General features: G+C 40.3%; 1 protein-coding gene across 1 annotated transcript in view; it reads right to left on the reverse strand.

The window, feature by feature from the left end:
* stmA (Protein EFR3 homolog stmA) overlaps positions 1-27,787 on the reverse strand; it is a 150,015-nt gene that overhangs the window by 33,880 nt on the left and 88,348 nt on the right. Inside the window, exons 13-14 of the mRNA XM_067150356.2 lie at positions 24,479-24,607; positions 14,985-15,287 (exon numbers count right to left, since the gene is read on the reverse strand). Coding sequence (XP_067006457.1) covers positions 14,985-15,287; positions 24,479-24,607 — 432 coding nt within the window. The remainder of the gene's footprint in view (positions 1-14,984; positions 15,288-24,478; positions 24,608-27,787) is intronic.

Raw genomic sequence — 27,787 nt, forward strand, 5'->3', positions numbered from 1 at the left:
TGGTGGTTGGTATTCCTCTGACGTCATCCGGTAAGCGATTCCATTCTCGGGCGGCAAACCCAGAAAATGAGTTATTATATGTTGCAGTTCGATGGTGAGGAATAACGAGCAGGTTTGATGTTTGAGCCCGTGCACCTCTGTTATGCACATTTGAGAAATAATGGAAACGCGAAGAAAGGTAAGTTGGGGAAGATGTAGTAAGGACTCGGTGGAGGAGAGACAGAGTATGATGATTACGACGAACGTGGAGTCGCGATCACTCTAGTTCTAGGAAAGATGATGACACGTGGTCATATTTTCTTAGATTGCATATATACCTCACACATGCGTTTTGAGCGCGTTGTAGCCTTAGGGACAGCAGTGGCCTCACATCATTGAAAACAACATCGCAATAGTCGAAATGTGGCATTACAAGAGCCTCGATTAATTTCTGCTTAAGTTTTATCAGAAATATGTATTTATATTTATATAAAGAATGAAGAGCAGAGAAAACCTTCTGGCAGATATGCGAGATATGTCCAGACCAAGTCATGCGTTCGTCCATGATAACGCCGAGGTTCTTCACTTGTGGTACAAAAGGAATTGCAACATTCTGAAGGATTACTCTCGGCAATGGACGTTTACTGATACTTGCCATTTGATTTTGGTGGCCAAGAAGGATTACTTGTGACTTTGTAGGGTTCAATTGCAGGCCGTGGGCAGCAGACCATTCACTAACAGTCTGTAAGTCAATGTTTAGTAAGTCTATATTTTCCTGAAGGTCGTGTGCTGTAGAGTCTGTGTAGAGTTGAAGGTCGTCAGCGTACATGTGGTATTTGCAATGTCTTAAATTCGATGATATGTCATTCACAAAGAGTGTGAAAAGAAGTGGTCCAAGTACAGAGCCTTGAGGGACTCCTCTATTCACGTGACGCCACGATGAAACAATTCCATTATTACCTTTCACACATTGTTGACGTCCGTAAAGATAGGAATGCATCCAAGCAATTGTACTTTGAGAAAAATGTAGAGCCTTCAGTTTTACAAGTAATATGTCAATGTCTACGCTGTCAAAAGCTTTACTGTAATCTAGTAGTACTAGAACTGTGACTCGTCCTCTGTCTATTTCCTGTCGAACGTCCTCACTCACTTTGAGTAAGGCTGTAGTTGTACTATGTCCTTGTCGGAAACCGGACTGGAAAGGATTAAGGAGATTGTGCGTTTGAAGGTACTCTGACATTTGTTTATGGACTATATATTCTAAGATTTTAGATAAAGCTGATAAAATACATATTGGACGATAGTCTCCCTCGTTCGAAGGTGTTTGACTTTTCGGAAAAAGTAGCACAATAGCCTTCTTCCAGAGAGTTGGATATGTGGAGTATAGAAGAGAGAAATTGATTATATGGGTTAAAGTTGGTAATATAAAATCAAGAATTAGTTTCACCATGTCAGTCCCAATGTCATCAATTCCTTTCGCTTTTGTGCTTATCCTAAGGACTGCTTTCCTGACTTCGAGGGGTGTCACGTGACTGAAATAGAATTTATCTCTGTCAGGGGTGGGGTGTGTATCGTAATGGTTCATAAGTTTCTGTTTGTCGACAGGTCGTACTGCGGAGGAACTAGCAATAAAGTACTCGTTAAGAGCCTCGAGAGGTACTGTAATTTCGTCTGTTTTTGTTCTTCGTAAGTCCAAGGTTATTAATAGATTTCCACAATGTCGTCGCTGTTCTACCGTTAGGCGTAATTAAACTGTAAACGTGCCGCAGTTCAGCATTCCGTATTTGTTGTGTTGTCTTGTTTTCTAACTTCCTATATTCGTCAAAATTTTGTACACTAGGGTCATTTTTGTATTGTCTGTGGGCGCAGTCTCTTTGTTTCATTAGTTGTCTAATGTCGTCATTTAACCACGGAGAGGGTTCTTTAGATATTCTCGCTCGCCGCTTTGGGGCATGCTTGTCAAATAATTCCGTTACTTTGCTGTTAAAGAAAGCGACTTTGTCGTCTAGTTTGTTATATGTCGTTATGTTATGCCAGGGTATGTTGCTTGCGTCCTGGAAGAGTCTATCTTTATTTATATTTTTCAATGGTCGATAGGTAATAAATTTCTGGGAGCGTTTCGGTGGCCGGAGGTCATACGAGATGTATATTGCGTCATGTGCAGAAATACCAGGTACAGAGGTTTGACCAACATTGAGAATTCTGTCTGAATTGCTGGTAACTAAAAGATCTAACAGAGTGTGCGAATGAGATGTGTGGTGAGTTGGAGAGAGAGGCAAGATGTCCATATTATAGGATTGAAACAATGTTTTAAGTCGCATGGTTTCGGGAGAAGTTACGTCAATTATGTCCGTATTAAAATCTCCCATAATTATTGTGTGGGGGTAGTCTGGCAGCAGTTCAGTTAAGTCAGCTTCAAAGTCTTCTAAGTGGCCTATATTCGGAGGTTTGTAAACTACTCCTACAAGTGCTTTAATCCCGTTCGCTGTTATTTCTACGAACATGTATTCTGGTTTTCTCTCATACCTGCCTGGTGAATGACCTAACATTTTGGGTTTGAGGCTGGTTAAGAAATAGCCACATACCCCTCCACCTCGCTTGTGTGTGCGGTCATTTCTCAGAAGCGAGTAGCCTTCAAGTTGACACAAAGAAGACGGGCTCTTATCTGTCAACCATGACTCAGACACTAGTAGGACATGAAAAACAACTGGGGTAAATATTTCTGTAAGCTCATCCATTCGATTGGCAGCTAATAAGCTTTGGCCGTTTATATGACAGACGTGAAGCGCTCTAGGATGCTGCGAGACGAAGTTCTTAAGAATGTTAGCGGTACTTTGGTCAGGGTTGGAACTAGAGGGTGGGGGGAGCGGGGACAGCGGAAGGAAAGGAGAGGGTACATGGCCTGGTGGCTGCTGAGATAAACAGGTGACGTCAGAGGAATGTCCATTGTGACTCGTGACAGTAACCAACTTGGTAGAATGTAAATCACCAAAATAGACAAATAAACACTAAGGGCTAGGAGAAAATTATCGTTAACTGAAGTACAAGGGTGCAGGTAATGAATTAACTGTGCATAAAATTACCTAATATTTTTAAAGGACAACTAAACTAGGGGTGTCTTGTCTTAAATTAATGAAGTATATATTACTGGTAAAGTATTGAAACTATTTAAAAAATATTACATTAATACTAATCATAAAAAATAAGAACGCAAATACACGTATTTGGTTAAATTCAAAAGTTAATTAAAATTAAAAATGAAGTGTTACAAATAGGAAATGTATATACAAATATAGTAATACTCAAATTTCAAAGTTACAGTTCAGAATAGTGGGCAACGGAGTTTCATAACTATGGAAAATAATGTTATCTTAATATTTACAATGTGATGTGTTCCATCCGTGTTGCTCGGATTTTGCTGCCGTCTGGTTTCCGAATGATGACCATGCAGTCTTTGGTCCACATGTTACACAGTCCGTGGAGCTCCACTGCTGCACGAAGGATGCTCAGCTGGCAGGTCGTCAGATCTTCCCGGATGGTGACTCCACTCCCTCTTATTCTTAGTAAGCTTCCTCTTATTATGAAACAGTCTGCTGCGATCTCTGTATGACACAAATTTAACTATTATCGGGCGAGGTTTCTGCCCCGCCTTCGGACCAACACGGTGGCTGCGCGAAATATCGGCTAACTGAATGTCAGCTCCTATTTTTCGTGCAACATCCAGTACAAGATGGTCAGTCTCTTCCCCTTCAGTCCCAGGCACACCAAACACTCGCAGATTGTCTCTCCTTTGGTACTGCTCGAGGTCATCAGTCCGAGAGATAATTTCTTCTTTAGACGATGTCCTTGGCTCCTCCAAGCTTTGCCTCAATTGTTCAATTTCACTGTCCTTTAAACTGAGTTGTTTTATAAGTTCCTCATTCAAAGTCTTGAACTCGGACAGTGCCTCCTCCACTCTATTTAAAATTTTAGTTTCTATGCTGGCTGCAATCGCATTGGCTAGCACCTTCGCTACGTCCGGCTCCTGGAGTACGCGCCGAATGGTGTCCTCCACGCTAGGGTTGGCAGCACTTCCTCTGGGCTTGGATGCAGGCATGACACTACTTCACAAAGCAATCAGTAATTTAAAGATAATTATGAAACCGTAGCTTTTTCGTATGTGGTACTTAGCTATCAGTTATATAAATAATATAAGACTTTTTGAGAATGATTTTATACTGTACAGAGCAGTGAATAAGTTACAGGATTATGAGAGACTGCAAAAAATACCTCAACAATGCTGTGAGATGGACAGCAGAAAATGGTATGATGGCAAAACTTCATTGGGGTATTCTCATTAAACGGGTAGGAAATAAAGGTTACAGATCTCTTCATGTGGTTACGAGGGTAATTAAGGCTTGTGGAAAGGACGTATAGTAGAGAGCTTATAAGTCTCTGGTAAGACCCCAATTAGAGTATGGTTCCAGTGTATGGGACCCAAACCAGTAATACTTGATACGAGAAATGGAAAAGGTTCAAAGAAGAACGATTTGTTCTGGTGATTTCTGATTAAAGAGTAGTGTTACAAAAATGTTGCAAGTAGTGGAATGGAAAGCAGTAGCAGTAATTGGGAGTTAGAAGTGGGGGAGCACAAAAAAGTACAGACAGCACAAAGTTCCAAGATTTAAGGGCTATAGGACGCGGAGGACATAAAATATGGAAAAAATGTAGGTACAAAATGGTAAGTTTTTTAATGCTCTCTGGGCTGGGTTGAGTCTACCAACTTTAATACCATAATATCAGTACTATACAATAGAACTTTCACCTAAGGGACAATAATTAGGCCTACACATGCATTCCATAAACAGAAGTTTGGCGTGATTATATAATTATGTCATTTAGTATTTGACTACACATTAATAAAGACACTAGATAGAACTATACAGCCACATTTACTGAGCGAGACTGCCAGAAATGGCTAAAATGGAATAAAAATGTATTTTTTCTCCACAATGTGGGGGCCAAGGGGGGCATTGGACCCCCACTAATCGCCGCTACTGCTGGGAAGACTTAGGAGTAAGGAATACGAGCTACTTGACTAAGCAGTATTTTTCGAACTGTCAGGGGAGAGATGGCGTGGAATGACATTAGTAGATGAATAAGCTTAAATGAAGCTTTTAAAGGTAGGAAAGATCAACGTATGAAGATGACAGTTCAACAGGACAAATTGGGGCAAATATTCATGGTAAAACTCCAGCCCTGAAACAAGATTTTTTTTTAACATTATAAGTAATTGGAAATTAATGAAATCTTACTTGGAATGCATCTCAGAGGAGAGATGTGTTCATAGCGATGTCCAGGAACCCACCATGCCGCCCCAAGAAGTACATTTACTTTTATAACCTAATGAGTTTCATTGCTGAAGTAGCTACTTGCTTTCCTACTGGCCAATGTAAAGTGGCATGTGATCTCACTCCCCACAATTATGATAATCGTAATTCGTCACCAACCCTAGCACAATAAAAATGCCCCTTTGCTTGTCCCTATATCACAAGTCTTGTCCGGATTCTATTCTAAACGTCCGCACAGAAAGGACCAGTCCAGACCAATGGTCTTGTCCAGGTCCTATCCTAACTGTCCGCAGGGCAAGAACCAGTCCAGACCAATCGTGTTTCCACATGAAACTAGAGGCCTAAGGCCGCTTTGCGGCTTCTAACCTAACCCCTTTGCTTGTCTCTATATCACTGGTCTTGTCCAGGTCCTATTCTAACCGTCCGCATGGCAAGAACCAGTCCAGACCAATGGTGTAACAATAATCACCACCACCACCTATCAAAGTACCACTCTCATTCGTTCCTAAGTAATAAGTAGAGAGGTTGGCAGTGTTGAGCACCGCCTGACAACATCCTTCCCGAGAAGGCTGCGAGCATGTAAACAAATGACAGTCGTTCCGCACGTGTGAAAGTCTTGCCTCCAGGGCTAAATTATTGATCTGAAATCATTTTAGAAAAGACTAGGTTAAAAAGTGATAGGGAATCTGCCACCTGGGCAACAGGCCTAGATGCAGATCAATGATGATGACTGATTGTATGAAAGTATGTACATCCTAAACATTGGAGTGTTGTTATACAAAATCAATTGCAAACATGAGAAACAAGTATAATAAGTTAATTTATGTTTTAATAAAATCAGTACAGTAATTAAGTAAAACTATTCATGTGCACTTATTGCTTATTGCCCATCTGGAACACACTTTACAAAACTGTAGGTTGTTTGTGATGATTGCTTGACAGCTCCCATAACTGATTCCAACTTGTTCTGCAATTTCTGATACTGTCGCCCGTCGATCGTCGTCGATAATGTCTTAAACTGCACAAATGTTTTTGTCTGTAATGCTGGTCCGAGGACGGCAATCGTGTTACTGATTTTCCACACGTTCTCATCCTTCCTTGAACTTTTTATGCCAGGCAAACACACATGTCCTTGACAACGTTTGATCACTGAAATGTGCAGTCAATCTCTGGCAAATTTCTGCCACTATAACTCCTTCATGTGCAAGAAATTTTATAATTATTTGTTGCGCAGTGGAGGGGTGCACCTATTGCTCCAACATCGTGAGCGTTACTGACAAAACGGCGGGAAATATCTAACAGCACGCTCTCCCCACTCCTAAAGCCTGATTCACACAGGGATAGTTTACTGGAGTCAAATACTTGAAGCAAGTCGACTTTCCTTCAACTTTCCCCATGTGAATTAGGTCAGGACAGTCAAGTTTTAACTTTCCTTGCAAGTAAATTTGAGTTGCCGAGCCGTCAACTTTTGCGTCCACTTTCCCGTCACGTGACACGACGTGACTGACTTGACTCCAGTAGTAGAGATGAGCTTGATATTTCAGAATATCTGTGACACAAAAACATCCGGGACTTTTATCTGTGATTAAGTCACAGGAAGCACGAGCATATGATTACAGTCACGGATCACGGAGTAGTTGCCCCATCTGAACCCCGACTTGAAAACAGAGCACGCGCATTTTTCTCAAGATTTTTAGTATATTTGTTGGTATATAATAATGAATGCTCCTAATAAGTGGAATTCAAACAAATATTGCAATTTCTCAACATTATTTTAATAATAATAATAATAATGATAATAATAATAATAATAATAATAATAATAATAATAATAATAATAATAATAATAATAATAATAATAATAATAAAAAATGTTATTTGCTTTACATCCCACTAACTACTTTTACAGTTTTTGGGGATGCCGAGGTGCTGAAATTTAGTCCCGCAGGAGTTCTTTTACGTGCCAGTAAATCTACCGACACGAGGCTGACGTATTTGAGCACCTTAAGCCAGGATCAAACCTGCCGAGCTGGAGTCAGAAGGCCAGTGCCTCAACCGTCTGAACCACTCAGCCCGGCGACATTATTTTATGAACACAAAACTTTATGGTTCCTATAAGCTAACAAATCCTCTCCCACTAGTTCTTTCAACAAGTTGTTAGATGCACCATGCAAAGCCCTTCTGCTAATCCACCCTTTAACCCAAGTTACCCTCTTCTGTTTATCGGGTGAGTTGGCCATGCGGTTAGGGGAGCGCAGCTGTGAGCTTGCATCCGGAAGATAGTCAGTTCGAGCCCCAGTGTCGGCGGCCCTGAAGATGGTTTTCCGTGGTTTCCCATTTTCATAACAGGCAAATGCTTGGGCTATACCCTTATAAGGCAACGGCCGCTTCCTTCCTACTCCTAGCCCTTTCCTATCCTATCGTCGCCATAAGACCTACCGGTATCTGTGTCGGTGTGACGTACAACAAATTGTAAAAAAGGATATGTATTCTTCTTTTTAAGACAGTTTTGTAATTCATGGAATAGCAATGCGCAAATTAGCTGTATGCATGCTTGTATTTATGCATTTGGCATCTCCACTTCAATAAACTGAATGTAAATTCACAGACAGCAACTAGTAAAATACAATATTAAACCACTGAAGTTTACGCGCTCTTCTAAAGACAGTTAGCATGCGCTTTCCCCGCGTGATTAAAAGGATTGGCTTCAAGTTTAGAGGTTTCAAGTACTTGATTCTAGTAAACTATCCCCGTGTGAATAAGGCTTGAGCAGAGCAGAAACACGGGGCCAGTCCTAACAAATGTCAATGTTCAGGAACAAAAATCCCATTTATATTTGATCGACCTTCGTATGTTGATACAAAATATAAAGTCTTGTATCTTACAGATGTTGATAAAAATATTTATTGATAATAAAAATGTTGTACTCCAGTCAATGCCACTGTTGTATATCCATTTTATATTCAAATATTGGAGTCAAGTACCTTTACACTGCAAAACTCTGACTTATTGGAAGTATTTGAATGTTTAACACTCTCTGCTGAAACATTTTGTTCTTTTTTACACTATGTCCACAGATATGTCTGGCACATGAGCACATTTTGCTTTAAAATGGAGATCTATTTTAAATTCTTATCAATTTCAGGAGATTGAAATATTATTTTATGACTGTACTAGTGTCCTGCAGGTATCAAAGTGCTTCAAGCATACTTCAGAAAGCATCAAGGGGTGGTGGGAATGAACATTCTGCAGGTCCATTTTGCCATATCATTGTGGTGCCAAATTATGCTAGGTCAATTCTTAACTGTTTCCATATGTGCAACTACAGTGAGAGTGCAACAAAATGTGACACTGTTGATGACTGAAGGCTGGAAAGAGTTTCGAGGAGGTTGTGCGTGAAAGATGTGGAATTTGAGAAATAGATGCCAATGGTGTTATACTCTCATGGTGTACAAGGAGTATAGGAGATCTGTGATGATTTTAGTGCCAGACCAGAGTGTGTTGGGCTTTACAGGGTGAAGTAACAATGAAATAGAAGAACTGGAGACTTAGCCAACATTTTCCAACAGCTCTGATGCATTCCAGAAGCTTTGACGTTAAACTGATGTGCACAATATCAACTGTAGTGAGCAACAGAGCGTTCTGATCCACGTCACACAATATAAAGCAAAAAAATTATAAATCAAGGACTTACATCAATTGTTTTCCTGCACAGATTGTTTTTCTTATGCTCCCACTGAAAATAATAAATAAGAGTTTCACCATGTTACTGTTACTACTAAGCCCTGGGATGATACTGTGCAAACACACAACCTGATCAAAAGTATCCGGACACCTTCCCAAAACAGTCCTATGACTGACTGTACCTGTGACACACTTTCTGGTACAAGACATTAATACTATCTTTATAATAGTTACAATTCAGCTATGGAGATTTTCTACTAAGTGTCTGAAGACCTCAAAAGGAATGGCAGACCATTCTTTCTTAAGAGCTGTAGCCAGAGAAATTTAGTGGAGGTAGCTTTACAGTGCAAGGGCGTTCATTGTGTGGGTCGTTGGGGTCTAGAGCAAATTTAGAATTTGAATTCACCTGAAAGTCAGAACTTTGGGCTGGCTACTTCATTTTAAAACCTTATTACCCAGAAGCCATTCCTGAAAAAGATATTGCTTTATGACAGGGAGCATTGTTATGCTGATACAGACACTAGGCTTCTAACATAGACAGTAAGCAACTAATAAAACTGTTCTTATTTACTCAATAACATCTCAATACAGTGTCCGACTCGTTGGCTGAATGGTCAGCGTACTGGCCTTCGGTTTAGAGGGTCTCGGGTTCGATTCCCGGCCGGGTCGGGGATTTTAACCTTCATTGGTTAATTCCATTGGCCCAGGGGCTGGGTGTTTGTGCTGTCCCCAACATCCCTGCAACTCACACCACACATAACACTATCCTTCACCACAATAACACGTAGTTACCTACACACGGCAGATGCTGCCCACCCTCATCGGAGGGTCTGCCTTACAAGGGCTGCACGCGGCTAGTAATAGCCACACAAAATTTTAAAAAAAAATCTCAATACAGTATTATGAAAGGGCATAACCAATCATTTGGCAAATTAAACCCTTCCACTGGTTTGGCATAACACATTTAATTACATGTTACAGGTGAGGACTAGTTGTTTCACATGGCTGTTGATAATGCACTTGTAGGCACAAGATATCCAGTTGTGTGTGGAATACTAACCACATAGATGCAACTTTTATTTTAAAAATCCTTCATGTATTGGCTAGGAAAATGAAAATCAACAGCCTGTTTTCAGTCATTTGACCGGGGCAGGAATGGAATGAATGAAGCCCCCATCTAGCGGTGAGGATAGGAATTGTGCCAGCTGCCGAAGCCTGTCGCACTCCTCGGGGACAATGATTAATGAACGACAGATGAAATGAAATGATACTGGAGAGTGTTGCTGGAATGAAATAAGACTATACGACTGGGAAAACCGAACCACCCGGAGAAAAACATGTCCCGCCTCTGCTTTGTCCAGCACAAATATCACATGGAGGGACCAGAATCTGAACCACAGAACCCAGCGGCGAGAGGCCGGATTGCTGCCGCCTGAACCACGGAGGCTCCATTGGCCAGGAGAAACTAGGAAAATGAAATGACGTATGGCTTTTAGTGCTGGGAGTGTCCGAGGACAAGTTTGGCTCGCCAAATGCTGGTCTGTGCGACCTGTGCATTGTGATGAGGATGAAATAATGATGAAGACGCCACATATACCAAGACCCCGTGCCAATGAAGTTAACCAATTATGGTTAAAATTCCCGACCCTGCCGTGAATCGAACCGGAGACCCCTGTGACCAAAGGCCAGCACGCTAACCTATTAGCCATGGAACCGGACGGAGAAACTAGTGAGGAGGTCACTCACCTATTACGTCCTCTCTTTCACAAGAAAAATGTTTTTCATGGACAGCTGTTTGACTATAGAATTCCATTCCATTTCACTCTTGATGCACAATCATGGTGCTGGTTAGACAATCAGGAGCACTATGGAACTTGTGGGTGGTTGTTTTATTCAATATTTGGCTATTTTCATGAGCCACTTCTTTAACGCCCGATGGTCCCCGTCTGTCAATAAGTGTTTCCTATCCAGCTATAGAGTTGTATTTTCACATTTCCTATTCACAATTACGATACTAATAGTTGACACAGGGAACTTGGGAAGGGTTAAAATGTCCCATACAGATTTAATTACTAATATAGCAAACAATAATGGGTTCATGTTTGAAGTTGTCAAGCTTCCTTGACCAACCAATCACATGAGTAATCGGCTGTTACTATTTACTGAGTATGTAATTTTTTCCTGTCTAACAATTCACTTCTCACAGAGTAAATTTTATGTACAGACTTTTGGTGATATGCAGGCTGATTTTTTTGCATGAAACATGCACTCATATAAACTGCATTTATCGTACAGGGGAGAACATGGTTGGGTTTACCAAAGTTTGCGTGCTTCTTGTTTGATCTCTTGGTGTCTGGACTCTAGTTCGAACACTTTGGCACTCAAGTAATAGATGCTTGGTAAGTATCTCCCAGGTTTAAGGGCTTTTGTCACTTTCATTGTTTGTTTGATCTGGTCTTTGCAATATTCCAAAGGTCTTGTCTTGAGTTTGAGCCAAGTTCACCATAAAGATTTTTGAAGGAAGCCTAATATAATTCCTATGGAGAACATGCCCTGTCCTTCATAGCTGATGATGTTGGTACCACTGATTAAATATAATACCCTGTCTCCTTTTATACCAATAAATGCAGCTGTAGAATCATCAAGGCTTCAATTTACTATTACAGAGAGTTGTCCGAATACTGTTGATCAAATACTATACATCAACTGCGGTGGAGTCATATGAGGATATGAGACCAAGAATGGATTTGTTTCTAGAGGGCATGAGAAACAGATGAGCAATAATTAAGACTTCATATATGGTTATTTCAGTGTACGAGATATGGAAGCTGGAAAGGCCACCATGCTATAGGTATGTGCAGGTTTGTGGAAGTATTTAGTTCACTCGTATAGGGCACTACTTACCGATTATGTTTCTCTTGGCCTATTTTTTACATCCTCTCTCAATAGTTCCTTCTGTTGCACATTTCACTGACAAATTATATAAATTACTCTGATGGATTGCAGTACCTCTCCTGGCTACTTTAATGATTTGTGATTTGCAACAATTTGCATTTTATGCCAGAGTGGAGAGAAGTGAGGACTTCATTAAGATAAGTTCCAAATTTCAAGTTTTTAAGGATTTAAACAGAAAAAAACCCCAAATGATTATACATTTCTAAATATTTTAGTGTGATTTGATAAAATATGATGTTTCAAGAATAAAACAAATCATTCTCCTTTAATTAAGCTGTTTCTTTTTCAGGTATAATTCTGTTACCAAATGTTTTCTTTTTTCAGGTGGTTTATACATTTATTTATTCAAAATTAGTTTTGGAGAGTGAAGAACCTAACAGGAAAAAAACCTTCTTTAATAAGCACAGGATGCAATGAAAGAAGAGTTTCTAGGTATTTCCTACTGGGATAAAAATAAATCTTAAATGACCCCAGTCAGTGAGGAGAATTGCTGGATCTTTCTATCGCACAATTCCATGACTAATATAAGGCAGTTAGAAGAGGATATGGATTATCACAATAATCCAAATGATAGACATTTCAACGTTTCAAACACAGTAAATAATCTTACAGTTCCAATGCGCATGGTGGAAGGAAGAGAGATGCTGCTGTCAATGGTTGTGGGAGTCTGAAGGAATTTGGAGAGGAGGTACCCAGGATCAGCAGCCTGAAAAAGAATATAATGCAGCAATCAATAGTGAAATTTTTCAATAAATCCTACCGAAACAATCATAGGGAATTATTGATCAACACTTCCCAAGGAAGCTTTCCGAACGTCTTGACTTTGAAAAAAAAAAAAAAAAAAAAACACACCCACACACCCACACACACTCTCTCTCTCTCTCTCTCTCTCTCTACCTCTCACTATTTTGGAATTTTTAATAATTCAGGCTGCTTTCCATTGCGTTATAAAACACCGCAATACTGTACTGGGCTTTGTGTTCATGCAGAAGCAGAAATCCAGTGATAATGGTGAAAGTAAGTGAACAAAGTTTCAACTGTCAAACAAACTGAAAATTTAGACACTCTTATCAAACTTTATTGACAATAATCCAGATTATCAAAAGTATTACCTTACACTAAAAGAGGTACAATAACAGCTAAAATAATACTGAATTTACTCATGTATATCTCGCACTTTTGAAAATTAGAGTTAAAATGGGATGCGAGGTACATGAAGGAAGTTAGTAAATGGAAACTGATTAGAAATAAAATAATTTTTAAAATAATAAAAGCCATACTTTTGATAATATATTGTATTTTATTATGTTCTGCAACATATTCTTGAATATTAGCAAAGTATTAAATGTTAACATTGATGCTTTCACGGCCCGTACTTATAGACACAATATGAGCTTTTGGGCTTATGCCGTGTCAAGGAAACAAGGTGAATCTCTTTACATTTCGCAGAGAACTTTGCTCAGCATCTTCAAAAGAAAATTCCGGCGGTTCACGAGGAAGACTTAATCATGTCTTAAAGTATTGAAGTTTGTAGGAATTAATTTGTAGCGTAATACGCTTCCTCTTCGTGTACCTTTTTATCCAACCACGACTTGCCTTCAGTTCTGTACAGCTAACGTCTTGGTTGGGAGCTATTTTGGGTGCTTTAAATTGAAGTATTTCATGTGAAACACCACATCCATTATCTATACATGTTTCATGTACTGAAGCAGTTAATTTTTGACCTCAGGAAGCTTTCCACTTTTCAACCCCCACAACACTTTTCTTGATTTCTTGGTGTTTTGAAATGAAACTTCCTGTTTTTGCAAGTAGTGTACATTAAACTCTGTCACACGAAATCCTCCGCTTGCAATGCAAACACTGCATTTCCCTGCAAATTGAACTACTTGAATTTTAAAACTTGCCTTAAAACTGGAACGCTTATCCATAACTTGCCTAGAAGCAAAGTCATGTTGGGAAACAAATTACGGTATCGTAAGAGACAGGACCTATACCTTAGGTCTCGCACATACTCTATACTGTTAAACTGAAATTGCAGCCAGTTCAACAGTGTCACTTTCCATCTAGCTCATTAGGCCAGGGTATGATCCAGAATTAACTACCTGTCTATCACCAAACAACAGGAGAATATTTACAGTACAAGTCCGCTATAGCGAGTATGGCATATAACAAGAACCCTGTGATAACGACAGTATTAGTCGGTCCCTTCAAAATTCCTATACTAAACTGTGCATTATCTTTCGGTTACAGCGAGAGTCTTATCATTGACGCATCTGTTATTACGAGCGACTATCTGTTCATACAATCTACTGGTAATTTGCGATCAATATGTTGCTAGTACCTATACTACAATACTGTATATTGTACGTACTCAACACGAACTAATAAACGGAAAGTCTATGTCAAGTACAATGTGGTCGCGAAAGCAAAATATTCATTAGGATTATTAACAACAGTGATGGAGGATTAGAAAAGAAATAACATTAAGAAGGAAACAATAATACATTAATGAAATAAACTACATAAAGTAACAAGTACTCAAACACAGATGTGTGTCAATATACTACGTAGCACCTTCAAGAAACCTATTTCATGATAAAATTTATGTGCTCCATTGTTTAATAAGAGACATCCAGGATTTTTTCCAGTTTGTTTTGGAGGGAAATTTAAGGGATAAGAATGAAAGAGGGAGGCCAACACATCAGTATGGGGGAAAAAAAAAAAGGGTCCAAGTTTATGTAGGATGCAGTAGTCATGAACAAATGAAGAGGTTAGCACAGAGTAAGGTAGCATGGAGAGCTGCCTCAAAACAGACTATTGACTGATGACCCGAACAACAACACAAAATAGTTTGAGAGCTACTCTCTTTATCATTAGCAATAACAACTGAACCAGTTCAAGAATAATTTTCTCTTTCTTCTTCTCCATTATTGACAGGGACATGACTAGTTTTGAAGACTATTCACCTTCTATCCAGAAGAAGATACATGACTGGATATTGTTAGATAGTACCATTACTGTAACAGTGTTACTCACCCTCTGAAATCCTGGAGAGGATGACACGCTGTCTACCTCAACTTGGATGTCTGCGACACTATTCCTTGCGCCCTGGTCAGCCCAAGAGTGCCGATGTTGAGCCTGTCCCCCTGCAAAGGAGCCTGGCTGCTGCAGTCTCGTGACATCGAATCCTGCTCCTCGTAAGCAGTCTGTGACAGCTGCCTGGTCCAGTAGTACGTCTGGACCCAGTGATGTGGGTGATGGGCAAGAATCTGGATCATAGTGAACCAACAGCTCAGGCAGAAGGTGAGTCGCTCCAACCACACGTCGAGCTTTCACAATCTGAAACAAACATTATCCTGTACCACACTGTGTGTAAAATAAGTAGTTACCATCCTACAAGAAGCATTTAACTAAAGTTGCTGAGAAATCTAAAACCAGAAACAACATTTTGCATAAGCTGTGTGGTACAACGTGGAGATATCTGCCACAACCCTCACATGCTCTGTCTCAACAGCTGAATATGGTGCTCCTGTCTGGTTGAACAGTCCATATGTAGATAAAGTTGATCCTCAGCCGAACGACTCGTTGAGACATATCTGGTACCATTAGAACCACAACCATATAGCGGCTACCTGTCTTAAGTAACATTGCACTCTCAAGCCTGTGTCGCTACCAAGCCTTATTTCAGGAGTGTGCAGCAAGATACATAACAACTCTGCCTTCCTATTCACCGTGATATTTCTGATACTACGGGAATCAGAAGACTAAAATCTCAAAGATGCCCCATCACATCAGCCCAACATTTAGAACAACCACCGTCTGCATGCATGGCTTCCTGGATATATGCAAGAGACCCCCTGGCTTTGAACTTGCAAGAAGAAACTGGTCAGCCTTAAACTGGATCAGTGCGGCCAGTATCCAGTATTCAGAAGATAGTGGGTTCGAGCCCCACTGTCGGCAGCCCTGAAGGTGGTTTTCTGTGGTTTCCCATTTTCACACCAGGCAAATGCTGGGGCTGTACCTTAAATAAGGCCACGGCCGCTTCCTTCCCACTTCTAGCGTTTTCCTGTACCATCGTCACCATAAGACCTATCCATGTCAGTACGATGTAAAGCAAAAAAAACGAATCAGAATGTCACAGTATGTCCTCAACGATCTTACTATGGAGATATTTAATATTTCATAAAGGCCACCCCAGCACCAATTCAGTGGATTGAAAATCCAAAGCCTGTTTCCAGTCATTCAACCGGGTCAGGAATGGAATGAATGAAGCCCCAATCTAGCAGCGAGGATAGGAAATGTGCCGGCTGACAAAGCCTGTCACACTCCTCTGGGGCAATGAATAATTAACGAAATGATATGATATTGGAGGGTGTTGCTGGAATGAAAGATGACAGGGAAAACCAGAGTACCCGGAGAAAACCTGTCCTGCCTCCGCTTTGTCCAGCACAAATCTCACATGGAATGACCAGGATTTGAACCACGGTATCCAGTGGTGAGAGGCTGGCGCGCTGCCACCTGAACCACGGAGGCTCCAATTCAGTGGATTCATGACCAAAATTACAGTGTACTATAAATAAATAACATGCATACATTATTATAGACTGTTATGCCTTTCAGCGTTCAGTCTGCAAGCCTCTGTGAATTTACTAAACGTCGCCACAATCCTCAATTTGCAACTAGTGTTGTGGCCTCATTCAGTTCTATACCTCTTATCTTTAAATCGTTAGAAACTGAGCCTGACCATCGTCATCTTGGTCTACCTCTACTTCTCTTACCCTCCATAACAGAGTCCATTATTCTCCTAGGTAACCTATCCTCCTCCATTCGCCCACATGACCCCACCACCGAAGCCGGTTTATGTGCACAGCTTCATCCATCGAGTTAATTCCTAAATTAGCCTTTATAACCTCGAGGTCCACTCAGCCTATGTGATTAGAATTGAGGAGTTATCTGATGGTGAGATAGCGCCCCGGTCTCGAAAGCCAAGAATAACGGCCGAGAGGATTCGTCGTGCTGACGACACGACACCTCGTAATATGTAGGCCTTTGGGCTGAGCAGCGGTCGCTTGGTAGGCCAAGGCCCTTCAAGGGCTGTAGTGCCATGGTTTTTTTTTGTGCTAGTTGCTTTACGTCGCACCGACACAGATATGTCTTATGGCGACGATGGGATGGGAAAGGGCTAAGAGTGGGAAGGAAGCGACCATGGCCTTAATTAAGGTACAGCCCCAACATTTGCCTGGTGTGAAAATGGGAAACCACGGAAAACCATTTTCAGGGCTGCCGACAGTGGGGTTCGAACCTACTATCTCCCGAATACTGGATACTGGCTGCACTTAAGCGACTGCAGCTATTGAGCTCGGTCATGGGGTTTTTAACCTCATTCCGGGCACCCTCCTGCCATTGTTCCCACCTGTTTGTACCAGCAACCATTCTCGCTACTTTCATGTCTGTTACTTCTAATTTATGAATAAGATATCCTGAGTCCACCCAGCTTTTGCTCCTGTAAAGCAAAGTTGATCTGAAAACAGACCGATGTAAAGATAGTTTCGTCTGGAAGCTGACTTCCTTCTAACAGAATACTGTTGATCGCAACTGCGAGCTCACTGCGTTAGCTTTACGACACCTTGATTCAATCTCACTTACTATATTACCATCCTGGGAGAACCCACAACCTAAACACTTGAAATTATCGACCTGTTCTAGCTTTGTATCACTAATCTGACATTCAATTCTGTTGAATTTCTTACCTACTGACATCAATTTAGTCTTCGAGAGGTTCATTTTCATACCATACTCATTGCACCTCTTTTCAAGTTCCAAGATATTAGACTGCAGGCTTTCGGCACAATCTGCCATTAAAACCATTCGTCAGCATAGGCCAGACTGCTTACTACATTTCCACCTAACTGAATCCCTCCCTGCCATTTTATACCTTTCAGCACATGATCCATGTAAACTACAAACAGCAAAGGTGAGAGATTACAGCCTTGTCTAACCCCTGTAAGTACTCTGAACCAAGAACTCATTCTACCATCAATTCTCACTGAAGCCCAATTGTCAACATAAATGCCTTTGATCGATTTTAATAATCTACCTTTAATTCTATAGTCCCCCAGTATAGCAAACATCTCTTCCCTCGGTACCCTGTCATATGCTTTCTCTAGATCTAAGAAACATAAACACAACTGCCTATTCCTTTCGTAGCATTTTTCAATTACCTGGTGCATACTGAAAAACTGATCTTGACAGCCTCTCTGTGGTCTGAAACCACAATGGTTTTCATCAAACTTCCTCTCAACAACTGATCGCACCCTCCAAACCAAGATGCCAGTGAATACTTTGCCTGGTATACTAATCAATGAGATACCTTGATAGTTGTTGCAATCCTTCCTGTTCCCTTGCTTATAGATAGGTGCAATTACTGCTTTTGTCCAATCTGAAGGTACCTTACCAACACTCCATGCTAATCTTACTACTCTATGAAGCCATTTCATCCCTGCCTTCCCACTATACTTCACCATTTCAGGTCTAATTTCATCTATTCCTGCTGCTTTATGAGAATGGAGTTTATTTACCATCCTTTCCACTTAAGTGTAATTTCACCAACATCATTTTCCTCCTCCCCATGAGCTTGGCTGTTTGCAACACCACCAGGATGATTTCCTTTTACATTGAGAAGATGTTCAAAATTTCCCTCCACCTCTCCAGTGATTCCCTGGGATCTATTATGAGTTCACCTGAATTACTAGATGTACGTAGACGAAAGAAACAGAGCGAAACAAATAGTTGTTGAATCCAAAAAGAAGTTGTGGGAAGATTTTGGTATTAACCTGGAAAGATTAGGTCAAGCAGCAGGGAAACCTTTCTGGACAGTAATAAAGAATCTTAGGAAGGGAGGAAAAAAGGAAATGAACAGTGTTTTGAGTAATAAATAAATGAATGAATAATAAAATCATTATCATCTTCATCTTCTTCCACATTTATGGCATCGCGGGTGCAAACTGCATTGCACATGTGGATTTGGCACCGTTTTATGGTCGGATGCCCTTCCTGATACCAACCCTATTCGGAGGGACGCAATTACTATTGTGTGTTTCTGTGGAGGTTGGCAGTGTGGTGTGTTGCCTGAATGTGAAGAGAGTGTTGGGACAGACACAAACTCCCAGTCCCCAAGCCAGAAGAATTAATCAGAAGTGATTAAAATCCCTGACCCTGTTGGGAATTGAACCTGGGACCCTCTGAACTGAAGTGCAGTAAGCTAACAATTCAGCCAAGGAGTCAGATTAATGAATGAATGAATAAATAAATAAATAAATAAATAGATGATACAAGTCCAAAAATAAGCCGCATCATTAAAATTTGAGGGAGGCAAAAGGAAATGTGTGATAGAGGAAAGAAAGAAAGAAAGAAAGAAAGAAAGAAGGCAAACTAACAATTTCAGTTCACGATATTTCCAGAATACTACAAAAGTACCATTCAATATGATCATTTTTTGCTATATATTATCATAAGATAGATACAATAGTAAAGAGTTGTCTTTAGAGCAGCAAACACCAGAATAAAAGTTACTCATTGAAACAGATTTTATTCTGTCACCTAGTTTTGCAGAAATGTAATACAATATCATACATTAAATTTGTCTAGCACATCTTCTAGCAGCCTTTATTACTAGTACTTTTAGCATAATGGACTACTGCTTGTTTAAAAAATTGTGTGGAAACTATGCCAAATTCCCTAGATTGCTGATGTTAAGTGATAGTTTAGAGAGGCAAAACACAAATATTACAGAATATTTTCTGGTACTATCACATTAAAAAATGCAAATGTTCACAAGATAATCCAGAATCACAAACGAGAGACAATGCATTGCTATTGTTACGTGCCGGTCCTGTGGTAGCCCTTTGGGTACTTCTAGGAAGGGACTAATGAGACAGCTGACTGGGGAGCTCCCAGCTAGCCTGGAGGACATGGCTGGCATTTTCACGTATTGTTCTCGTCGGCTGGCTTACCTGTGAGTTTTTTGGAGATTCAACGAGAATGTTCCGCCTCTAGCCACCTCATGAATATTCTGGTTCACATCACCCAAGCTATAAAAAGGCAGGCTAGCCGCGGACAGTCTGTCAGAGTTGGGCTCCGTTGTGGAGTCAGTCAATGTTGGTGCTGGACTAGGAGTCAGTGTTGGATTCCGGGGTGGAGCCAGTGTGAGACTCAGTGTGTTGAGGGTTTGGTGGCTGGGCTGAGGACGACAGAGGTGTTGGCTGTTGCTAGTGTCCCACCGAGGTCTGAACTAGGAGCTGTGGTTGTGGTGTTGGAATGTCTGGCAAGTGGCTGGGCTGAAAACGAACTGTGGGTCAGAAGACTGTACTACCTGAGAGTACTGTGTGCTTGTGTATTTTTGTGGACTGAGGATAGCCGTGAGTCAGCGAGGGCGGTCGCTATCATGAGTGCGAGGGTAAATGGACCTGTGTTAATTTTCGCTGTTGTATCGTCTTGCTGATTAATAATGTTGAGCTGTTGCTGTTTAGTGTTCACTGTATGTGACTCTGTGAATTCCTGGATTGTCTCTGGAGCCAAACTAAGGAACAGTCACTGTGTGTTGTATAGCCCATAGCCCTGTGTTCAAATCCAGTGGTCTACACACAGCTGCTGTATAAGTTGACTGGACTTGGGGAAGTGAAAGTAACGATTAGCTGTCACCAGGTAATAGCAACGGGCCAGACCGCCTGCTGTGCCATAAGGAAGAGAGACTTGTAAATACACACCAAGTATTAAGTGTGGTCATTCATGGTTGATTAGAACAAAACAGATGCTCTTTAACTCGTAACACTATGCAACAGCATAACTTTATACTGATTGCTGCCTCTCATTTCTGAACACTTAGCAGCATCTGTTTGCAATATTTAAAAATGTGAACATTTGAATTACCAGTACCAATATGTATGATATGATGGATTGTCATAAAAGGACAGTTTTGCAATGTAGTGCAAATAAGCAGCACAAAATTTTGGATGAATACAGTGCTGAATTAAGCTGTCTCTATACTTGTATTTTGGGAAATACAGCAAAGAGACAAACAGCACAATTTAGTAACAAATAATATTTCAGCACAGCAGAAGATGGCCGAGTATGATTGAATATAAGGAGATTGTCCTAGTCTTTAAGTGTTTTCATGTTTGTCCCCGTAACCTTTTTCTACTGCTCACTCTTCCCATTCTGACCCGTCATTGTGTTTATTATATTATGTGTACCTTTCTCTCCATAATATGACTTCATTAGTCACTTGTTTGTCCCTTTCCATTATTTATATTGACTTGTCGGGTTCCCTTTCTCCTTCTGTGTTTACTCTGCATTCCTAGTCTTTTACCACCTGTATTTATTTTTGCTAGGGGTTTAACATCGCACTAACACATCAAAGGTTTTCAGTGATGCAAGGATGAGAAAGGGCTAGTATTGAAAAGGTAGCTTTTGTTATTTTTTTACGCCACTTTTACGGTTTTTGGAGATGCCGAGGTGCTGAAATTTTGTCCTGCAGGAGTTCTTTTACATGCCAGTAAATCTAATGTAACTGAGCACCAGGATCGAACCTGCCAACTTGTGCTCAGAAAGCTAGCGCCTTAACAGTCTGAGCCACTCAGCCTGGCTGGGAAGGTAGTGTCCGTAGTCTTAAGGTACAACCTCAGCATTTCCCTGGTGTGAAAATGGGATACCACAGAAAACCGTCTTCAGGGCTGCTGATGGTGGGACTAGAATCCACCACATCCTGAATACAAGTTCACATCTATGCGACCCCGACCCCACCTGATTTTACTGATGATGGTGCTTGTTGTTTTAAGGGGCCTAACATCTAGGTCATCGGCTCCTGATAGTACGAAATGAAATGACAAATCATCCACTGACCAAAATAAAAAATGGCATGAAGAATGAATGCATGGGTATGAATTTAAAACAATCAGTGGATCCTACCCAAAAACTACCATAAAAAATAGTATTACTGACCAAGAGACCACTTCTAAAGCACAATCCTGAATCGAGGATGCTTGTTGTCTAAAGGGCTCCAAAATACAGGTCAACGGCCCTGCATAATGGTATCTTATCGCTAGTAAAGAAGAACCATGGTATTTGTCTTGTTGGGGTACTAATCAAAAGTAGCGTAGACTCACGGTGTTCCACACATGATGGTACTACTCACAAGTATTGGACGTCGTACACGTAACGCAGACCTATGGTGTTTCTCACACAATGGCGCCACACATAGGGAGCGCAAACCGATGGTGTTCCCCACCTAGGTGTACTAATCATGGGCGCCGGTATTCCTGTGGTGTTCCTCACATAGTGGGTACTAAGCACAGGCAACACAGACCCAAGGTGCCGCTCACATAGTGGTACTAATCACAGGCAACGTCCAGACCCGTCGTGTTGCTCACAAGGGTACGACTCACAGGTACTGGAAACCCACAGTGAACCCCTCTCTGTTGCTAGTAATCACAAAACTCTGGTGTACCTAATATAGTGGTACTACTCGCAAGAAAAGGTGACCCATGGTGTTCCCCGCGAGTTGGTACTAATCAAAAGTAGTTTCATGGTTCTAATACCATCATCTCTTAGTCGCCCCTTTTGGTTGCCTCTCACGACAGGCAGGGATACTGTGGGTGTATTTTTCGTTTGCATCCCCCACCCACAGGGGGTAGACAGAGAGAAAAAGAAGAAAAACGAACGGATCCGTCACTTAGAAAAATGGAGTAACGGACGAAGAAAGGCAATGGCCACGAAGGGCGTGAAAATGAAAGACTCCCTAGGCCTCGAATGCTCAAATATCGTCGGGGTCGGAAAAGAACGAGAGTTGACCAAGGGAGGTCAGACAGGATACAGAGATGCCAACTTTCAACAAAGGCAATTCGTAATGCAGCCGTCAAAGCATTGGGGGGAGAGGGGGGGGGGGGGGCGGCGGCGGCCGTAGGGTTTTTTTTTTTCTCGAGATCTTACGAACTTACATATTATTGAAAAATCAATGAACAACATACATTTAAACCAGATGTAACATATTCAAAGACTGGCATATAAAGAGTGTATGATTCTTACCTGCTAAAGTAACAGGTGTTCTGCAGTACATATCTGAGTGGAGATTGAAGGATCATTTATTTTGTTGAGTACTGCAGTTGTTCTCATAGCAGCTTGTAGTTCCTGTTTTGTAAACGTGCAATGGTTACATGTTTTTCCTTTTGATATCATGTGCATCCTCTGCACTAACAAAACACTAAACAGTACGGAGTTCAGTCTTGTTCTTCCTCATCATGCGCATCTGAAAAATCGTGGCTACACACACTACAAAACACATGTGAATGAGATTTTGAGGAATGCAGTAAACGGGGTCATTGTTTCCAGTATTTCTCCCCAAATTTTTGAACTATTTTTGGTTTATTACTAGGGTCACTAGTCACGGTAACGTCATCACACATACTTTCCTGCGCAAGAAATTGCTTTATTATTTCAAACCTTTCGCATTTCGTATATCCTAGAATAGCAATATATGTAAATTTGGCAACCAAAATCACAATAAATACTTCAACAGTCACGCATACAGTATTCACAATGAAACAGAGTTTGTCACCACTTTGCTGCCAAAACAAAGACAAAAGAACTCGCATACCTGCATGGAAGTCTGGTCATGTGACGAACAAAGACAACAACTCCGCAAGATATACCACTTCACAGGTGCCTATTTTCTATTTTGCTGGTACTGGAAGCACACACTGCGTTCGGCGCGTGAAAACTCGAAATATTCTTAAGCGAGGGACAGGAAATGGGTATAGATGATTACTGAGAAATCCAAAAATAATATTATGAGAATTCAAGCTGTAATAGCATTTCTTGTGTATCGTTTTGAACACTTCGTGCACTTAGATTTTAAAATCAATTTTAAAAAAAAGTAATTTGTGATGTGTGATTCGTAAAGGCGTAATTATGATGGGTAATTCGTAATTATTACGACTGAATCGCTCCCAAGTTGAGAGCCCCTTGGGCCCCTTTTAGTCACCTCTTACGACAGGCAGGGGATACCGTGGGTCTATTCTTTGTCTGCGTCCCCCACCCACAGGGGGCCTGATTTTACTTTCATCTTATTCTCTCTTCCTTTTTCCTGTCTTTATCCTCTTCTTATCTTGAACCTGTCAAAATGGCCCCCATCAATGAGTTTTTATGCCCACCCACCTGCTGAAGCTGGAAAACAAACGAGCTTGTCAGGGGCTGATAAGAAATGAATGAAGGACTGGGACTGATGAGGAGAGAGTCCAGCATATGAGGATGTGGAGACTGTTCTTGTCCTTTTGGTTTCATGTTTGCCCTTGTCTGCTCTTTCTGTTCCTCTATCTTCCCACACTGACCCGCCATTGTATTTGTCACATGACGTGTTCCTTTTCCATATATAAACAAACTTAAGCAATGGTGCATTGCCAGTTGATGCATAATTCCATCTATATGTGACTTAGGTCTGATGGCCATGTACAATATTCTGTAGCATGTTAACATACCTTTTCAGCATACTCCATGAGCGATGAGATGGGCACCACATGTGGGATAAGGATCAGCAAGCTAGCCACCACAGCATGAAGGTTGTACTTCTGTGCAGTGCTGAGTGAACCATTTGTCAAGGCCATATCCTGCAAAGTCACAAAATAAACATTATTACTAATCTGTTTGCTCTAACCTCTCCCACCTCTAACAAGTTAATGAATACATTGTTTCCCTCTAGCCAAAGCTACTAATAGCTTTCAAATTACAGCCTGCAGGCCTATTTAATAATTATAACTGTACAGTGGAATAGAAAAATGTATGTTAGAGAAAGAATAACGGTTTCATACCAGAACAGTTCAACCAAAGATTTTATCTTTCAAACATAAATATTCCTTCAATTCTCTCTCCTCAAACCATGAAAGAGCATGTTACATCACACTTTGAATGACCAAATCACAGAATTACCACGTTCACCAACTCCTTCACAGTTTTTGCATCTCATGAATGGAATAAAATTCTTGGGAATACGATAGCTATACAAAGCAGAGATACTTTCGAAGTAGCTTAGTGGGAGTTCTTGCATAACTTTATTACCCTATATCCTTTCTATCTTACCAAATAAAGTGTGATCTCTCTAATATCCTCCAAACGTTCCTGATGACAGGATGTAAAGAAAGTTATACTGAAAATGTGAAAGGTGTATAGGAAATGTACATTTGCTACAATATGATACAGCTGTCAATGTTCTATTATTGTCCAGAAGGACAAAAGTCAATGTTTTCCATTTTGTTTTATGTTACACACATGGCGAGTGTTTATAAACACATACATACTCACTGGAAATGAGTGACCATCAAACAACCATGGCACTGGTGCCTGTGTCTATGACACACAAAGTGTGATTTACAATAATAAAATATTTTGTGTTTTAAAACTTTTTAGACCTTGTTTCAACTACGGTCCATAAACTGAGGAGTCCTCTTAAAATAACCGTGAATATTGCTGAATAAAATTTAGGTATGACGGAATTCTTCAATATCTAACGCCTATGAGGTGGAAACATATAAATGACTCCTTAAGATGTAACCAGGAACTATGTTTCTCAGTTCAAATGTGGAACCTGTGAAAAATAAATAATAAACACCAATAACGATTCAGAGCGGAAAGTTTTAAGATTCTACTCAATAATATAAGTGTATGCAAGACTCGCCCCATGCGGCTGTAGACCTATCGTAATGCAAATAACATGCAGTAAACAATGAACAGCTCGGGTCAGGAATGCATACCTGGACGGGACAAGGGAGGGGCGATAGAGGTAGGCAGAAGTAGGGCATGTGGAGGGGATCTGGTGGACGTGGACTACGAAACGAATATCGAGAAAACTTGTTGCGCATAACACGTAAAATTAAACACTTGTTTGGAATTTGAACATTTTTGAGAAATGCTATAAGGAAATCAAAGAGAACTTCTAGTGTCTCGGATGTATCATTTAGATTGAGATTTGCATTGAAATACTGGTCTAGATGGATATAACAGAATTCAGTAGCATCCAGCAACAGTCCTTTATTTAAAGTCTCTAGTATCTGAATGTCTTGCTCCAAGCTTGTGAAAGTATGTTTTTATTCGTGGACATGTTGGCCTACCGCAGAGAATCTATTATATCTCACGGCATTAACATGTTCAGCATATCTCATCCTGAAGTTGCACCCAGTTTACCCGAGATAGGCGCTACCACATTCATTGCACTGAAATCTATATACTCCTGATCTGAGATGAGGATTGGATTTATTTATAGTGTCTGAATTATGTAACGCCTCTGTACTCCTATTATCAGTACGAAAGGAAATCTTTACTTTATTCTTTTTAAATATGTTACTTTATAAATGTTGTTATTAAATGTGAAGTTTGAATAGGAATTATAACTGGGTTTACCTCTGCTTAGCGTGGTTTGCGGACGATGTCTAATCTTACTGATTATACGTTGGATAAAAGAATCTTTACAACCATTAGCATAAGCTAGAGAACGAATGATGTTCAACTTCTTGTTCAAGTCAGCTTTAGACATTGGGATCCTAAAAGCGCAATCTACTAGACTAATGTATGTAGCTCTTTTTTGGGCTTGTGGGTGTACTGAATCCTGTCTTATGGTAACATTAGTCTGTGTGGGCTTTCTATAAATACTAAATGTAACGTCTAAAGGTTGTCTATTAATAGTTAAATCAAAAAAATTAATTGATCCATTCTTTTCAGATTCCAATGTGAACTTCATATGTGGGTCTATACTACTGAGTTTTTCTAAGGTGGCAGTCGCGTCTGTTATCCGCTCATCTAGAACTACGAAAGTATCGTCTATGTATCTAGACAGTACTGTATACCGGTACTACTAAATATGTTTCCATTATCTATTACAGAATCCTCCAAAGAATCCAAATAAATTTCTGCGAAAAGCCCCGAGGCTGGAGACCTCATTGCTAGCCCATTTTATTTATAAATTACATTGTCAAATACAAAGTAATTATTGTGAATTAGCAACTTTAGTATGTCCATAAAATCTTGTATTTCCAATTCGCTTAGGTGACTGAGTTTTTAAATTCTTATTGATGATCGGTAGTAGCTTACTGGCATTTATGCCTGGAAACATGTTAGCAATATCAAACGAATGTACTATATGATAGGGCTGTAATTTAAAATCCCTCAATTTATTAACCAATTCTATAGTATTCCTGATTGATTTATTAGCCATGAATCTATAGCTAAGCTTAGTTCTAATGACAGATTAATAGGTCATTTTCATACTCCAGTAATTAACCTGTCTAAGACTGACTTAAATGAGGATTGAAAGATTATTCTTGCTAAGGGCCTTAAACACAACTGGCCTAATTTTACTTTAGCTAATGTAACCTCTAAACTAGCGATTGAATCTGAAGTTGCAATTCGTAAGATGCTGCATGATTTGCAGGATGATGTCAGGACAGACGTAAAAAGACAATTACAAAAAAATTTTCTTACAAATAATAACAACAAACCCGGTGTTATTGATAAAGCCTCCCTTATCGAAAGAAAGCATATCCTCGACCTTAGGAAGAAGATTAAAGACAAAAAACTTATTGTAACTAAAGCTGACAAGGGTAACACGACAGTAATTATGCATAAGCCCGATTACATTCAAAAAGCCAAAATATTTTTCGACAATGAGACCTTTACTGTTTCCAAGAACAATCGGACACAACTACTTCAAAAACAATTAAAACAAACATTAAATAATGCGGTTTTTCTCTTGACGGAACAAGAGAAGAATAAATCAATTAATATGAACCCGGTACTTC

This window comes from Anabrus simplex, chromosome 6 (genome assembly GCF_040414725.1).
Source record: "Anabrus simplex isolate iqAnaSimp1 chromosome 6, ASM4041472v1, whole genome shotgun sequence".
Lineage (NCBI taxonomy): Eukaryota > Metazoa > Arthropoda > Insecta > Orthoptera > Tettigoniidae > Anabrus > Anabrus simplex.